General features: G+C 38.9%; 1 protein-coding gene and 1 long non-coding RNA gene across 2 annotated transcripts in view; one reads left to right on the top strand and one right to left on the bottom strand.

The window, feature by feature from the left end:
- htr7c (5-hydroxytryptamine (serotonin) receptor 7c) overlaps positions 1 to 16,667 on the top strand; it is a 70,620-nt gene extending 53,953 nt beyond the window's left edge. The window contains exon 2 of the mRNA XM_084024156.1: positions 15,536 to 16,667. Coding sequence (XP_083880282.1) covers positions 15,536 to 16,274 — 739 coding nt within the window. The 3' untranslated portion in view covers positions 16,275 to 16,667. The remainder of the gene's footprint in view (positions 1 to 15,535) is intronic.
- Positions 5,842 to 7,785, bottom strand: LOC311022689. The gene is made up of 3 exons (XR_014598137.1): positions 7,675 to 7,785; positions 6,650 to 6,742; positions 5,842 to 6,527 (listed from the first exon to the last, which is right to left on the bottom strand). It is a non-coding gene; the product is annotated as an uncharacterized lncRNA (long non-coding RNA).
- Positions 16,668 to 17,474: the final 807 nt, after the last annotated feature.

The raw sequence follows: 17,474 nt of genomic DNA, 5'->3' as shown, positions 1-17,474 counted from the left end.
CCCGCAAGCGCGCTCAAACTGTTCTTCTGTTGTCGTTTTTTTTTTAAACGGTAAGGAACCAGTGTATTATGCGCATTCGGAGGGTGAATCAGAGATTAACTCTGAATAAAAAATGATCCCTGCAGCTGCTCAACACTTAAAGCTATGGTCTACATTCTGAAAATCAGTTGAGCCTCTGAGTCAGATTTGAAAAAGCATCCCGCCCCCTCAACCAAACCCCTCCCCTCAGTGTTCCACGATTCGACAAGCGGGAGTGGGAGGGGACGAGGCGGGATGACGAGGAGCAGGGGAGACGAGGGGATTGGATGGAGGGTACAAGCCAATAGGAGCCTTCTGGAGCAATGGCTACGGCTGATAGACTGAATTGATTTTTTTTTATTCCAAATCATAGACCATAGCTTTAAGTAAAAATAAAAAATATAGAGGCTACATTAAACTGATGACAATAAAAAGACATAAAATAAATATAATTGGTCTTCCACCAATGTCTAATTTCAGACCTATGATCGATTTTACTTTGATTTTACTTTGGTGGAAAACTTTTATCGTATTTAAGCCTATACTGTATACATTAAGTTCATTTTTAAATCATCCCTGTTTGAAACAATAGAAATAACAGGACTTTAAGTTAGAAAGGCATGATTTTTGTGTAATTATTTAATTATTATATGGTTTTACTTTTAAATGATGCTTACTTATACACAAAATAGTTCCATTTACTCAAAACTTATTAGTTAATATTACTCAATAGGAAGAACAATTATGTTAGGTTGGTTACACCAACTTAACATAATTAAGTTCGAAGAAGTTTTTCTACAACTTTGAGTATACACTACTTAATGTATTTAATTACTCTGAACATCCAGGTTTACAGTGCAAGATGGGCTCTACTTTCCCAAAACATTTTTGCTTTATTGTGCATGACATACATTTACTGTTTACTCTGGATGAAGTCTCTCCTGATGTTAATGTTTTTACTGGGTACATTTTAGTGTTGTCTTTATCAGCTGTATAAACCACATTTTGCATGATTCGTTCCTGTATGCAGTATGCTGTTACTGGAGTGTTAAAACGAACCAACCGACAGAGATACAAGGAGGGCGCTGTGTGAGGAAGTGTGGAAATGCGTGCTGTCTGAACCAGTTGTTTGTGTCTCGAAAGGATGGTGAGAGGATGTTGTATCCCATTCCCATGAGGGTGCATCTGAAAACAGCTCTGCCTTCTGAAGATGAGTCATAGGACTGCCTCCCTGCCTCAATATGGGATCATGCATTTAGAGGAGTGTTGCATTACTGGGTTTCTATTATGTATTCCTAAGAATTCCCACAGCACGTAGTGTACCCATCTCAGGATCTGCCTTGTATTTGACATTGCCCGCTTGGATGTGTTTGGCCCTCCTGTAGAGCTTAAGCACATCTAACGTGAGGGTTGTAAAGCAGACAGAGTGATGGTTAAAGTGGGTATTTTATGAGTGATTGTGTGTCTGTGTGTGTGTGTGTGGGGGGGGGATTATTTATGTGTGTGTGTGTGTGTGTGTGTGTGTGTGTGTGTGTGTGTGTGTGTGCTCTAGTGTAACTATCTAACAGTGGACCTATGGATCGTAACACTCACACTAACAGGGGACTTGAAATGCAACAGGGGACATTTTTCAAGTCCCCTGTTGGACTTGCCTTGAATCTTGCTAAAATCATGCCTAAAGCCTGCTGGCAAATTTTTTTCATTTTTGCGAAGAGTGGACCTGGAGGTGTGTGAGTGTTTAAAATAATAATTAACAGTCTCCTGGCAGACCGGAGCAGGAATTCTAAGGATTAACTCACACACGTCGTATTCAACACTCATGAATACGAATGGCCTGCATCGTCAGAGGGTCGTTCAGACTGCAGGGGGACTGGAGAAGCCAGTCTCTTAAAAGATACTACAAAATAGAGAAAGCTAAGCTTACATGATTCCAGCTCTACACTGTATCAAAATAAAAGGGTACCCACAGAGTAGAACAATAATATTGATTTTCATAATTAAAAAAATAAAATAATAATTAAATTAAATAAAATCACAAAAAATAAATCAGCAGATCATTTTGTTTTCTTTTTTGGTACAAGAAAACAGTAACATCAATAACATTCATGAGAAGGCTTTTTTTTTTTAAAAAAAGAAGCTGAATAGGTTTGTTATTAAGCTTATCGAAGAAGAATGAGGTTCAGCTTTCGTGGATGTCTTAAATTTCAAGCAAAAACACTATTAAAATAAATAGCCACTGGAAAGGCAGGAGAGTATCAAGTCATTTAGAGGAAGAAAAACAACTGGGATAAAATTCAAATTATTAATTTGAATACTTGAATACAAAATACTGTCACATTAAGTTATATGTTTTTTTTTGGCAAATGCAGAAGGTATATTTGAGGGTGGTTAAGCCGAGCGGTATCATAACAATGGGATTGAGAAATGTGAATGCACATAACAATACTGCATCAGGGTTCACACTGAAACTGTCTAATATGCCTTTATATGTCGCCTTTTGTCTGAAATGCTATAAAACAGTTAAGTTGGTCCACTGTATAGAGTTGTATTAGTCCCCTCTTTGCCTGTACAAAATGACACAAGTCCCCTGTTGGATGGTATTGAATGACACTTATCCTGTGGCTATCTGCAGATCATTTTGTTTTCTTTTTTTGGTACAAGAAAACAGTAACATCAATAACATTTATGAGAAGGATTTTTTTTAAAAAGCTAAATAGGTTTGTTATTAAGCTTATCGAAGAAGAATGTGGTTCTCCTTTTGTGGATGTCTTAAGTTTCAAGCAAAAACACTATTAAAATAAATAACCACCGGAAAGGCAGGAGAGTATCAAGTCATTTAGAGGAAGAAAAACAACTGGGATAAAATTAAAATTATTAATTTGAATACCTCAATACAAAATTGTTAAAATAATTTTTCCGTAAACGAATAAATTCACCCAAGGAGGAGATCGGAGACATAAGTAAAGTCGACGTCTTTCTTTAATCTTGTACAAGAGGAGCAGTTACAATGCAACAACGTGTGAGGATGCTACAGAGGAAGTGCTCAAATCATTGTTGTGACTTGAGTCTTTTAAAGGCACAGGAGATAATGCATCATTGAAAACATGTAATACAAGACATCATGTGCACAGGGCCCCTGATAACGGTTAGCTGTTCTGCAGAATAGCTTTAGGCCCTGTTTAGGTCATCAGTGGAAATACTAAAGTCATTAAAACACTAAAATCATGTGGTTATACAAAATTGTTATAACAAAAATACTGTCACATTAAGTTATGTTTTTGTTTGGCAAATGCAGAAGGTATATTTGAGGGTGGTCAAGCCGAGCGGTATCATAACAATGGGATTGAGAAATGTGAATGCACATAACAATACTGCATCAGGGTTCACACTGAAACTGTCTAATAGGCCTTTATATGTTGCCTTTTGTCTGAAATGCTATAAAACAGTTAAGTTGGTCCACTGTATAGAGTTGTATTAGTCCCCTCTTTGCCTGTACAAAATGACACAAGTCCCCTGTTGGATGGTATTGAATGACACTTATCCTGTGGCTGTCTGTTTTTCTGTATATTTCTACAGTGTTTTCAGTGCCCAACAATGTTCGTACACTGAAAAATTTGACTTTTTGGTGCAGTAAACTCTATTAGAGTAACTGTCATAATTTCTACCGTATTTTAAAGATTCAGTGAGAACTAGAGTTTCTTAAGTAAAATTAAACATTTTATTAATGCAATACATGAATTATGGGGGAAGAGTAAGTTTTACTTCGGTTTCCTCATACTATTTAAACTTTACTCTGAAAGTGTAGCGTTTTGAATTGATGCACGACGCATGCGCACAGTACAACAGGACTGGCTCTGCTCCGGGCGTTACAGGATCACAGAGCAAGGTGTAACAGTACAACAGTCATTTCGCAGGTAAGTTATTACTGTTCTGTTTTAAATTTGTGATAATATATAAGTCTGCATGTATTTTGATAGTTTGACGCAAGATATATTACTGTTCATAAGTTAATTTAAAGTTAGCATAACGTCACATTGGTCCGTGCTGGCCTGTAAGTGGGAGGGCTGCAGTTTTTCCCCTAATAAAAATAACTAAAGTTAGGATATAAAAAAAACACCAGCGTAACTGTATAATGTTAATCAACTGACATCAACATAGTAGAACATGGTTTTGTTGTCTGTAAAACTTTTGGCAGTGACACTGACTGAAGTAACATTACGTTAGTGAATTAATATTGTGCATTGAGAATGAGGGGGAGATAGATTTCGCCGGCCTCTGTCTAAAAACGGCTACTGATGAATTTTTGGGAGAAACGCCCGAGAATAGGTTTTTAAAACACGTTTACTGACAGAAGCGCCAGAGGTCTTTGAGAGCCCCAGCTTGCAAATTTTGACAAGAAGCTAGTTAGCACGGCTAGTAGCACGGCTGTGCCGTGTGGTGTGAAGCCCACAGCAAGCTTATGATGTACGGACCGATACTTTCGATACCAATTTTACTCAGCATTCATGTTTTTGTAATTCAATAAAAGAATCGATTGTTCATTACAAGTTCTACTCGCAAATAAATCTGTTGAAATGTTATGTATTAATTGCTTGATTTAGCATAGACAAACAAAATGTTCATTTACGTTTGATCATGATACAGTTTGTTTCTTATTAAGTCTTATTAAAATATTTTTCTATCTATCAACAGGAAGCAAATCAGAACAGAAAATTATTCTCATCATTCAGGCAAGTAGAAAATAATAATGATATAATATTGTTTTGTTATTGTCCCTTATTCATCCATCATAACGAAATATTAAAATTGTGGCTGAATATTTTAGACCATTGTTTTAATACGGCAAATTGTGTCTCTTCACTTTCAGGGTGCCCTTTGGAGGAGCCAGTGGACTTTGTAGACAGTTGGAGTTGAGGTCTAGGGTGGAGGAGATATCCATCAGGGATAAGTAGGCCTCTTATGATATGAGGTGGTCATGCAAAAGATGCAATTTTAGGTCATCAAAACGTTTAGAGCTCATAAAACATTATAGGTTGAAGGATCTACACACTGGTCAAGGCTGGTCACTACCCTGCTTGTACTCAGATTGTCCTTGTTTATTTAAAAGTTGGGGGGCATTCATGCACATTTGTCTAGAAATCATACACAGGCATGGCAGATAGTTTCATTTTTGTGTCTTGTATGTAATTCATGGAGTTTTAACACAGAAGCAATATTTTGAACACCTCGAGACTCATCTGAAAAAGCACGAAACTGTTAATTGTGTTTTTAAAGATTATGACTACAGTTGAATATATGTTCAACTTTTGCTTCACATAAATAAGGAAGCACAATCCTCACTGCATTGAAGATTTTTAAAATACTGTAATATAATGTATACTGTATTGGGCAATTCAATCCACAGTAGTGGATTTACTTTGACGGTTCTTGTTTGTTGAACTGTTTTAAATGAAAAATAAACAGTTTAATTGCATTATTATTTAGTTGTGTGGTATGTGATAAATATATATTAAATGCATAGAGTATTGGTTAAATTAATTTGGTAACATTTATCAAAAGAAAACTGGCAATGATTACCTAATTTTAGTGAGTAATGTAACGGAATGCAACCAAGTAAATTAAAATGTGAAGCACAAGAAAATAATTTAAATCTACTTCATAACAGCAAATACTATATATATATAAAATATATTTAAAATTTTGAGGACAATTATGTTCCTGTCTATGAAAAACAAGTAGATTTTACTTCATTTTAAATTAATTTTAAATAACTATAACTTAAAACTTCAATGTAATTAAGTAAATGCTACTTAATGTCTTTACAACTGTTATGTTTTATGGTAAGTAAAATTTACTTGATACTGGCAAGTGAGTGTTAATTGATATTGCAGCATTGATTTGACTAAATCATTTGTGTGCAAATACGATATATTTTTTTCAGTGTATTATACAATTTTCAGGTTATAACTACAAATAAAAAACATAAAAACAATACAGAGCTGTGTTAAGCCAAAGTTTATTTAAAGTGCTTTTAAATCCACACACACTCTTAAACTGAGAGTATATCTCTTGCTTTTGCTGTACTCCTAACAATGGAAATGGCTGTCCTCTTTAACTTGTAGTTTGCACCACTTTCAATGTCTCCTGAGGTCTGTTGTGACGTACATAGCGAAGCAAAACTTGCAAGGCAGGTAGTCTGTTGCTGTTGATTGACAGGTTGCTTGCCTTTAAGGTACAATTTGTCCTTTCCCAGATTTCACGACTGATCAGTTATGGTTGTAGTTTCCAAGGTTCCTAATTTTGCTCAAAAGATGATTGTGCATGGCTGAAACTTGCCTGTGTGCAAGTGCCTTTGCCACTTCAGGTTTAACCTGATGCTTCTTTTTCAGATGTCTTGTAATTTTTCTTGTCATAGATCCGCTGATGTCGACTGTTTGACGAAGTTTTCACTTGAATGTCCATTGGCGTTGGGGTTTTTGAAGGTGGTCTTCCTTGGATTACTTCCCTTTCTGAAGAAACAATTTGCAAAAAATAATAGTATTAAAATTTAATAGCCACACTATTTTCATACATTCGTCTACTTTTCAGGAATTGGTTTTGCAATTGTCTTCCTAATTACTATTTCACGCACAGATAATTCCTCTTCGGTGTCGTCGGAAGATGTTTCTGCTTCTGCTGGTTGTTCCTGTTCCTCTTCATCTGACATTTCCAGGGTCAGGGTAACCTGAAATAAACAAAGTGCTCTGAAATAAACAAACATTTTTTCAAAATAGTAAAAGAATACATTTTTACGGCACTACCTTTCTTCAAACACATTTACCAAATGCATTTTTTGCCACCTCCGGTTATGTAAACACTAATCACCAATTCACTCACAGAAACATTAACTTCCTTCATTTATATTCACACTGCCAGAGTTGGTTGTGGTTCCACTGTACTGACTGTTGTGTGAAACCTGTAAATATATTAAAACAGTTCATTGTTTCCACCGTAGTGTTCTAAGGAAAACATTTTTCCAATGCACAGAATCATACACACACATGGGGTCATGCCATACCAGCTCACCTTGGCCCTCCCAGTTCATGTCATGGAATTTCTTGAAAAATGTATGTAAAAATGTATCTTAAATTCATTGGACCTCGTAAAATACTATAGCTGGAATCCAAATACTTTTTAAGTCATGAATTTTTGAGATTTGGCCCACTACGCTAAATATGAGCAGTTTTGTGATTATTATATGTGTATTCTATATGATTATGTACATTGAATACAAACTGGAGACACCGGAGGCCTGTCCTAGGAAGCAGGATTTGGGCTTAGCGAGGTAACTTCAGCATTAACTCTGGGTTTTCTGTCCTACAACGCTGGTTCACTTCTTACCGGGGTAGATCGCCATGGTAACTGGAGGGGTAGCTCATTGAAATGAACGATGTGCAAACGACTCTACCTTCCCCAACCCCCGTGCTGCTCCTTTGAGCAACAAGTCCAGGACAAGACTAACACAGGTCCCACAGCTCCACACCAACCCCCGCAGCAGACACTGCATCCCAGCCCCACCCCTTCATGACATGAACGAAGAGGGGTTCTGAATTCTGAGTGAGTTGGCATGGAATGAACTTCAAATAAAAAATAGAGAATATTTAGGGTGGCACTTACATGTGAAAATCTGAAGGCATTCCTCAATGGTTGGACATTCTTCAAATGAACTTTTCAGCATTCTGGTAATAATATCCTTTAGGTTCATCCATTTTTCTGAGTGAAGTTGCCTGTTTGGACATTGTGAGACAGCCCAAGGGGATCACTGGAGTAGGGTGTTCTGGTTTGATCGGGATCATCAGTCAGGATGTAATGCACCAAGCACCCCGCTACCTAAAATGTATTGGAAGAAATTGAAAAAAGGTCATCTAACAGTCACCAAAACTGCTCTTTGCATTGAACTATTTGCATTTACCTAGTCAAACTGTAAAAAATAAGGAACAATAATAATAAAAATAAAAATAAATAATGAGTTCTTCTGACTATGCAGGACAACTTGATATGGTATATTTTACATTATTACATTTGAGAAATCCAAACTCAGTGGTCATGGTTCGAAATGGCATCATGAATAACGTTTAAATTAACATTTTCAAGCTCAACTCACTTGGATATCAGATTCCTTCTTGTACGTGTATTGTGGGCCTCCAACATCCTCGTAACTGTAGCAAGTGGTCTGTGCAAGATCCTTTATTCTGCTTGCTCCACAGTCTGTGATATACAGTTTGTTGTTGACGTCTGTAGAAAAGCAAAAATACTCCTTATTCATATGCCCATTAAAGGCCATCTACAAAATCACAACCAAACATAATCAAAATGCATAATACCGGTTATTCCATCTTTAAACTTTTACAAAACAAAATGTTTTTTAGGCTTCAGGTTTCAAAATTCAAAAGTGCAAAAAAGTGAAGCTCCCCAAGTCCCAGCAATAACTCCTGGCAGATTTCTTGTCGTCGCTGCTTGGTAAGGTTTTGTCTCTCTGGAAGATTCTCGTTTTCAACCAGTTCACTCAGGCTGAATTTACAGAGAGGGGAGACAAAATAGGCAAAGTAAGCATCTTCTAACACAGAAATGGGTTGGCAACAAATGTTCCACTAGTACATTTTTTGAACACAGAAAATAAGCCATCTCCAATTCTTTTTTGGACATATGTTTGGGAACTCGTTTCACTGCCACAGGGCAGTTGTGCAGGAGTCCTGGGAATGTTTCAGCAGCATTGCGTCCATTTGCAATCTTCATTTCAGTGTTGAAAAGGACTTTATCAATTTTCATCATGCCATGGAGTCAAGATTTTCCAATGAAGTCTTCCATCAAGATTCCTTGAAAGGGCAGAAAACCCAATAAGATTATGGCAATGTGAGGGTGAAACAATACAAAATATATCTAGAAATGACTACAGAGTGTCGAATTGAAGAAGAAGGTTGGTTATGTTAGTGATATCACAACTATATGAGTGTAGACTGTCATTTCTGTGGTGGAAATCAGTTTATGATTTCCTGGTGAGAAATAATACCACTCCTAACAGAGCTCTGAGTAATTTATAAATAAGGAGTCCAAAACAGGCTAGCAGTAGCGACAGATAACCTCATGACACATGGAATATTGTAAGGGTTAGGGTTATAACTATTCAAACTTCTAATAAACCTAAAATAAACCACTAAATAAAAAAATTCCCATCACAATTTCTATAATCCATTTTCTCTCTGTTATTGCTCACATCAGTGACAGACAATTAAAGCTCTGGTCTACGGTTTGAAAGATTTGTCAATTTACTATTGGATCAGGATTGTGGCAAACAGTTTGGGATCATGGACGTACTGCAGTCGGGGTGAAAGAGAAATCTTACCGGCAATCGCTGCATTTACACCGATAATGTTTCATCATTCGTGGCCGTAATAAACACTATTATTGCTTTGTTCATGTTGTGGAAGTCCTGGACACACCGGGAACTAAACAATTTCCTGCCTGAGTTCATCCTTTACCCGGAGGGAATGTTCCCATTTATTGTCTATGTAAGAAGCCATGCATGCCATCGCGGTGTGGCGAGTTTCGAGAGACGGGCCGCCGCCCTCAAGCTCTTGAAAATGTTTTAAACTGACCGTTGTCGATCTAAAATAAAGACAGATTCAGGAACTGCATAGCTTATTTCTCGCCTAAAATGTTTTCAGAAACACATTTCGGTGAACTATTTTCGTAAAATAAGAGGAAGGTGGGAGGCTGCGAGGAGAGAACGATATGAACTCGGGGGGGTTAAGGAGCACAGAGGGGAGGGATGTGTGTATGTGTGTGTGTGGGGGGGGGGGGGGGGGTGCTTTTTTCAAACCTTTCAAATCGTAGACCATAGCTTTAAGATACCTTACAATTTTTCTCCTACTTTCTCAATATTTTTTACTGCACAATGTAATGGCAACACGACGTTTCAGTTTAAAACAATGAGCTTCAAAAGAATTTAAACCAGTTTCTAATCAAATCAGATATCCACAATATTGGTATGGATGAGAGTCCTTATATCTTAGTTAAATGATGAAATTGTGTTTGTGTGTGTGTGTGTTTGTGTCAAAAAAAAAAAATATAGAAATAGATATATACATACATGTCGCCATGGACAGTTAGGGTCTTCATTGTCATACACAAGTTCTTCTCCTGTGTATATGGCTTTATCTTTGCCAGCAGGAATGAAGGCTTCCTTTTCAGGATGTAATTTTTCTGTGGAGTAATTAAGATCATATTATACATGATGCACTGTCTTCACCAATGACAAGCATCTGAGGGAAATGAACAATGAGCAAACGAGACAAAACCCACAAGGATTCCATCATAGAAACAAAATGTCACTAAATGCTTAATTTTGGTCTGAGGCCTAAACCTCACAAATGCATTACTGAAAAAGTATTTGAAGTACAGCTCTAGGATTTTGCAAGGTCTCATGCATTTCAAATAAGTTTCAACACAATGTTATTATTATATTATTACATTTAACCCAAATGCAAAATGGAGACTTTGACTAGTGGAAAAAGCAACCTTTTACTCTACTGCATCTACTCTAAAGCATATTGATAGTAACAGACTCAACTGATTCAGCCATACAAGGGGTATATGTAAATGTAAATGTTGAACTTACCTATCACTTTGGCGATGAAGCTGGTAGAAGGCAAAAATAGATGAATGTTCGAAGAGAAGGAAGAATATTTAGTCGTCTTACAAAAATACTGCAGGCTTCAACACAAAAGTTACCAAAGGCTGATTTGTGAAAAAAGCCCAGAATATATACAGAATCCGAGCAGCTACATGGACAGTGATTGGTTCCCGAGGTTTGGGATGCAAATGTCTGCTGACACATCTACCAATCATGTGACAAGATTTTCTACATTTGAACATTGGCTTCATCCGTCTGCCATTGCCACATAGCTCTCATTGGAATCTGAATGAAGGCCAAGTGGTGTTAAATGTGTTACATTTAAATGTCTATGAAGGGAACAATGGTTGTCTGGCCATTTATTCACATGTAGTATTTACATTTAAATTTAGGGCATTTAGCAGATGCTTTTGTCCAAAGCGACTTAAAATAAGTACATTTGTCAAAAGGAAGAAACCACAACATATCATTTCCGATAAAGTAAGAGCGAAAAAATAGAAACAAGTGTTAGGTCCTCGTCTTAGTAAAGTAGTAGCTGTATACCGTAAGAACAACAGTGCTATGATCAAATGTCTTTCATACAATGACATCATAAGTGACTGAGACACATTCCATTATCCCCTGTAACCAAAAGTGAACATTTGCATCGTAGTCCTGACCAAGGGAACCAATCACTGTCCTGATATCAGCTCAGGATTCTGTATTATGTGTTCTTCACAGTAGTTTCATAGGAGTATTTGGTGCCTACTGGATGAGCCTGGGCTATTTTTTAGAGACAATGTTTATTTGACCCCGAAGGGAAATAATATATTTTTAGGTGACATTGTGAAGTTCTTCAAGACCATGTCCTGTAACGTTGCCACAAGACCACCAAAAATAAAATGTGTTTTCCTTTATAAGAGCTCATGCATTATTTATTGATACATTCAATACAACCTACAATTAAAAAAAACCAGGACTGGTGATATCTGATCTATGTCTAATAATTCAGACTGGAACGGAGACTTTGTTTAAAGTGGTAAGCACACTTCAAGTGTTGCATTATTTTTTCAATGATTAAGTGAAAGCCAAAAAGGCCCTATTTAAAGGTCATTTAAAAGATTAATAAACTTTAAAAGATTATTTTGGTTCTAAGTCAGGCTGCAGGTAACTCAATTCTGAGAATGTAGTGCCTAACTATTTAAACTAAGACAACTATGTGATCTGTGCCTCATCTTAATAGGATAGATATTTCTCTTGCAGAGATTCCTGCAATTCAAGATTTTGTCGGCATTGTAAAGCCTAGAGCATGTAAACACAAGTAACATTTTATTAGGAGGTCCCCACTTGTACTGGTAAGACTGACAGAAACAACACTAATACACAGTGATAGATGAGTAAAAACAAGATCAATCAATGCTCTTCCCTGTAGTCCTTCACTTTCAAAAATACTGAAGCTTTAAGCTGGGAAATCCACTAAAGTTGAGCTTAAAGTATTGTTTTAAAAGAAAACTATATTTGAAGAGACAATTCAGTTGAGTTTGAGACAGTCCATGTTGGAGTGTGAGTGTCGCTCCATGCTATCCAAATGGGAACTTGTGCCATAAAATACTCCCTAATAGGGGATTTCTGGGGATGTTTATAATAGATCTATTCTAAGCAATTAATTAAAAATGAAACTATATTCTTTTCCTCTTGACTTTATCCTGATTGTGTTTATCCTTTATTGGATGTAGTTTTTTACTTCTTTTCATTGTGCTTGGCTCCTCATTTTAATACAGAGAAGGTCTGGTAAATGGCTAGGCCATCCACTAGAGCTAAGCATTAACATTTTGTTATTGAAACAGAATGACAAATCAGGTTTAAAGCAATATAGCATTATTTAGTAGATTAATTTCCATTCCCTTATAAGTAGTGTCATGGTTTAATTTCTCTCTAAAATGTAACTTTCAGAAATGAAGTTGCTTATACTAATTAGCAAATTACTTCTGATTTACAGGTAAAAAGTATTCTCTATTTTCCAGAGAAATGTTTAAATGTTGATAACATCAAAGTTAATGATCAACTTCAGAAAGAAACAATGAAATTCTCTTTAGTAAACAAACTAACAATAGGTGAAAGAGTGGGTGCTAACGGCTCCAATGCAGGCTATGGAAGTCCCCTCTGTGATAGGTGGACGTCGCAGTAAACAAACTAACAATAGGTGAAAGAGTGGGTGCTAACGGCTCCAATGCAGGCTATGGAAGTCCCCTTTGTGATAGGTAGACGTCGCTGAAGGATTCAAGTCCACTGTTAGTCTTTTCTTTAAAAAAATTAAAAGAACACATTTGAAGTAATATTATGGTAAAAGACATTAAAATAAGCTATACTATTCTATGTTTGTATCTTCAAAATGACCAGAAACAGGGGTCCCCTCTTGGCTTGTGGCGCATGATAGTTCCCTGTTGGCCCTGTTTACATGTATGTGTGTGTGTGTGTGTGTGTGTGTGTATGTGTATGTGTGTGAGGGGGGGGATCATTTATGGATGTATGAATGTATGCATGCATGCATGTATGGATGTGTGTGTGTGTGTGTGTGTGGGGGGGGGGGGGGACGACGACGATGACTATGTATGTATGCATGCATATGGATGGATGGATGGATGGCTGGCTGACTGACTGGAGGGATGAATGGATAGGATGCTATTGCTTATGTACAGATGGATGGATGGTTGATTGGAGAGACGGACAAATTGATAGGATGTTTTTCTTAAACATGTTCTTTTTAAGTTATTTTAAAGGCCCCTCTAGGGACGGGCATTGGAAATTAGCCAAGGCTATAAATGCTATGATGCTTTCTGTTGGATTGTTGCACAATCCACATGACTTGTATCTGTCCCTATCAAATAAACGTAAAATGAAATGAAATGATAAAGGGATTGGGGGTTGAATAAACACTAGGGGCCCTAGTTTCGTAGACCAGGCGCAGTCAGCTTTCAGCGCACCTGCGCTGCGCCGACGGGGTGTGTCCGCCTGGACTTTGCAAGTTTCATGCACCGCGCAGGCTTGCGCAGGCTGGCACAGGCTGGCGCAGGCACACCTCCCGTCTCGCCCACCGGCACAAGTGGGAAAGAGGGAGGAGAAGAAGGCGTGAGTGGGAGACGAGGAGGAGACAGGCGTGGACTGGGATTAATACAGCCGATTCAGATCTTCACCAATCAAATGAGCTCCTCTCCTCTCGCCGCCGCTCCCACCACGCGCATCACGCGCTGTGCGCGCGTATCATAATAATAACAATGCCCATATTATAAAAAACAGGAGAGAGAGAGGGAGATGTTTTGGTCCGAGAGGCTGAGTTTCTGTTACGCGTGCCATCCGCCTTTGATCTGACGTCAGATGTGACGGGACAATCTATATAGATATAAATTCACGTGTTGATTCAATTAGTTGCATTAAATAGTGTTTGTTGTGATTATTTATTGCATTTAAATGTGCCTGGAACTGTGGAAACCTGCCTGTGAGGTCTCGGTGACATGTACGCACTGCGCACCGTCAGCTAAACTTCCACTCCGCCAGCTGTGATTCGCATTGAATGAATGGACTTTATTTACGCCTTGCGCCTTGCGCCGAAAGTAGACCAGGTTGGAGCTGGCGAGCTTTCAGCGCAGTCTCGGCGAGGCTTTTTGCCACGAAACTTCCGCTACGCCAAGCTGAATCTGTGACGCCTCCCCCTGCTGCGCCGCCACACCCATCTTGGCGCAGGCGATCCACCAAACTGCCAAACTGACGGTGCGCAAGGCTGCGCGGGTCGAAACTTGCATTGCGCCGGCTCCGCCACCCTGCGCCGCCCTGCGCTGCGCCACGAAACTAGGGCCCTAGCTGTTATGTAATATTCAGTGAGCACAACTAACCTGAGCCAAGGGATCTGTAAGAAGCACTCTGCAATATTGTTTAGAATTATTGAAATTGGAACCACAAAGTTACTCTCAAGGCTTCTGAAGTGTGACGTCACTTAAATGCAATACCAAATTTAATTTACAGCAATTAAACATTGTGGGTTTAGTTTGGACTGAAATGAGACATTGGCATGGCTTACAATTCTTGTGTCTCTATGCCACCACTCTTCAGCCCCAGCTGCCACGGGCAACAAAATAATGATGCCTTTCTCAGATGAATGATGGACGTTTCACTTGTTGTCATGGCAACACTGAAAGTCTAATATGAGTGGTATGTAGGTGGCATGCCTCAAGTTCCTGTCAAATTATACATTTGGTCCAGATAGGAATGGAAGAATAATAATATGTATACTGTATATACAAATGATGAATATCAGCATTGTAATTGTATTGTAATTGTTTACTCCATAATATCAGAATCAGCATTCATCACAAAAATCCCAGAAAACGTTTTAAAACTCACCGCAATGGATTTAATGAAGTTTAATCAGTCATTTTGTGAGAATGGTGGCTGTTATCCCATTTTTACAAATCAAGCCTTTCACATCAAACTTTTATTTTCCTGACACCTCCAGCTGCGATCTGAAAACCATGAGCTGCCCTCTGATGGATAGCACCCTCTCTACACGCTAAGCTCCTCCAAAGCCAAAAAAAACAGCTAATGGTCCTCCAGGCAGTGACAGAACTCATTGAAATGTCTATCTCTAAAATGAGTGGATATGTACTTTCATCACAATGAAGACAGGCAGCAGCTTGCTGGGCTTTAGCAGTGTCTGGGTACATTACATGTGATAAGTGAGTAATTATCCTTGTTTTTGAGAAAGCTTTACTGGACAAATGGCTTAAGAGGAAAGGTAGCTTCAACTGCTCACATGTTGAGAATATGTTTGGAGGATAGTACTGATGCTTCTTTTGTCCTCTTTCCTCACAGATATCTGGGGATAACACGGCCCCTCACCTACCCAGCACGACAGAACGGTCAGCTGATGGCAAAGATGATCCTGGGAGTGTGGCTGGTGTCAGCATCCATTACCCTGCCACCTTTCTGTGGTTGGGCCAAAAACGTCCACACAGCCGGCGTGTGCCTCATTAGCCAAGATTTTGGCTATACTATCTATTCCACGGCTGTAGCCTTCTACATTCCAATGCTGGTCATGCTGGTCATGTACTACAAGATCTTCAGGGCAGCTCGCAAGAGTGGCGCCAAGCATCGCTTCACTGACATTTCGCGCCGTGAGCGCCTTGATACAGTGACTAATGAGGCGCTGCGGATGCAGGGCCTCAAGCCGCCCGGTGTGGCAGAGGAGTGCGTGGCCTTGTCCCGCCTGCTGAACCGCGAACGCAGAAACATCTCCATCTTCAAGAGGGAGCAGAAAGCAGCGACAACACTGGGAGTGATCGTGGGGGTCTTTGCTGTGTGTTGGCTGCCGTTCTTCATCCTGTCCACTGCCAGGCCCTTTATCTGTGGAGTGGAGTGTAGTTGTGTTCCTATCTGGTTGGAGCGCACGCTGCTCTGGTTAGGCTACGCCAACTCCTTAATGAACCCCTTTATATATGCCTTCTTCAACCGAGACCTGCGCTCCACGTATCGTGACCTTCTCCGCTGCCGTTATCGCAACATCAATCGCCGACTGTCCGCTGTGGGCGTGCATGAGGCACTCAAGGTTTAAAGCAAGGTACTTAAACACAACACATGTACCCTCAAAGTGGGGTTTGTGGCCCTGTGCTAGGTGCTGCTTACAGGGCGACGTGGAGACTACACAGCAGGCCCGGAGATAAGACAAAGACCGCCTTACAGAGAGCCACCGTCAGTGACTCCCAGTCTGTCAGCGAGAAAGCACGATCATTCATTGTATGTGTGACTCCACCATTCTATTTTGGGAAAGAATATCACAGGGCTATTCAAGTCGACGCTACTTTAGTGCATATGCCACAATTCCGTCCTGGCTTCGGATTCGTGGAAGGATAATTTAGTGAAAAAAGGAAACACAATCAATCATTCTTGGGCTGTCATAGCGGACAGACAGCAAACAGATTTCGGTATATTGACAAAATTGATGTTTGATAAGGAAAATCATGTTTTGTGGCACAGTGTCTTCTGAACAGCTTCATCTAAATATCTTAATTTCAAACACAGTGGATACTTTACGGTTTATTGTGCTTTGAGCCAGGATTAAATATGATTTATTTCACTTCATCTCCAGTTATACTTTTCAATTTGGTCCTCTCACTAAATTTAAAAGGAGCACTAAATGTTTCACAAATGTTTAAAATATGGTGGTGACATGGAGGTGGACCGGGAAATGGTGTTGAAATGCAACACAAAGGGAATATTTTCTATTGAAAAAATGTCATGGTTTGTTGCTATAAAAATAAAGCAGTTTGTTTAGTCTCTGCATGAAACAGATGTCTTACCTGCCACTGTATACATCCATTATAAGAGATTTGGACTAGTAAAAGACAGTTTGGCAGCTGTTTTTCCATGTTTCACCCAAACGTCACATACTTTAATTCAAAATGAACACAATACTGTGCAACTTATGTGTCAGGAATCATGATACTGTGGACTTTTTTCACTGGTCTTCATTTGCCTCAGCGGTTTCATTCTGATTTGGTTTTATACAGCTGACTAAACCTGTTGTAGTTTCACTTTAAAAAATGTTTTTTGAGACTCCCCTGCTTCACTGGTTGTCAACAGTGTTTCAATCTAAAATTGGAATCTGGACCACTGGTCACTCTCACTCTCTCACTCATTTGAACTCTTTAGTGACAATGAACCTGTGTCAAATGTCATCAGTTGAGCAATGTGTGCTTTTTCTACCTCAATTTTTTGAGAATTCTGTACATTTCCTCCAAACAGATATACTGCT

Source organism: Eutrigla gurnardus, assembly GCF_963514095.1.
Source record: "Eutrigla gurnardus genome assembly, chromosome: 13".
NCBI classification, from domain to species: Eukaryota; Metazoa; Chordata; class Actinopteri; order Perciformes; family Triglidae; genus Eutrigla; species Eutrigla gurnardus.
The sequence above is the reverse complement of the archived record's forward strand: the minus strand, read 5'-3'. Positions and strand labels throughout refer to the sequence as shown.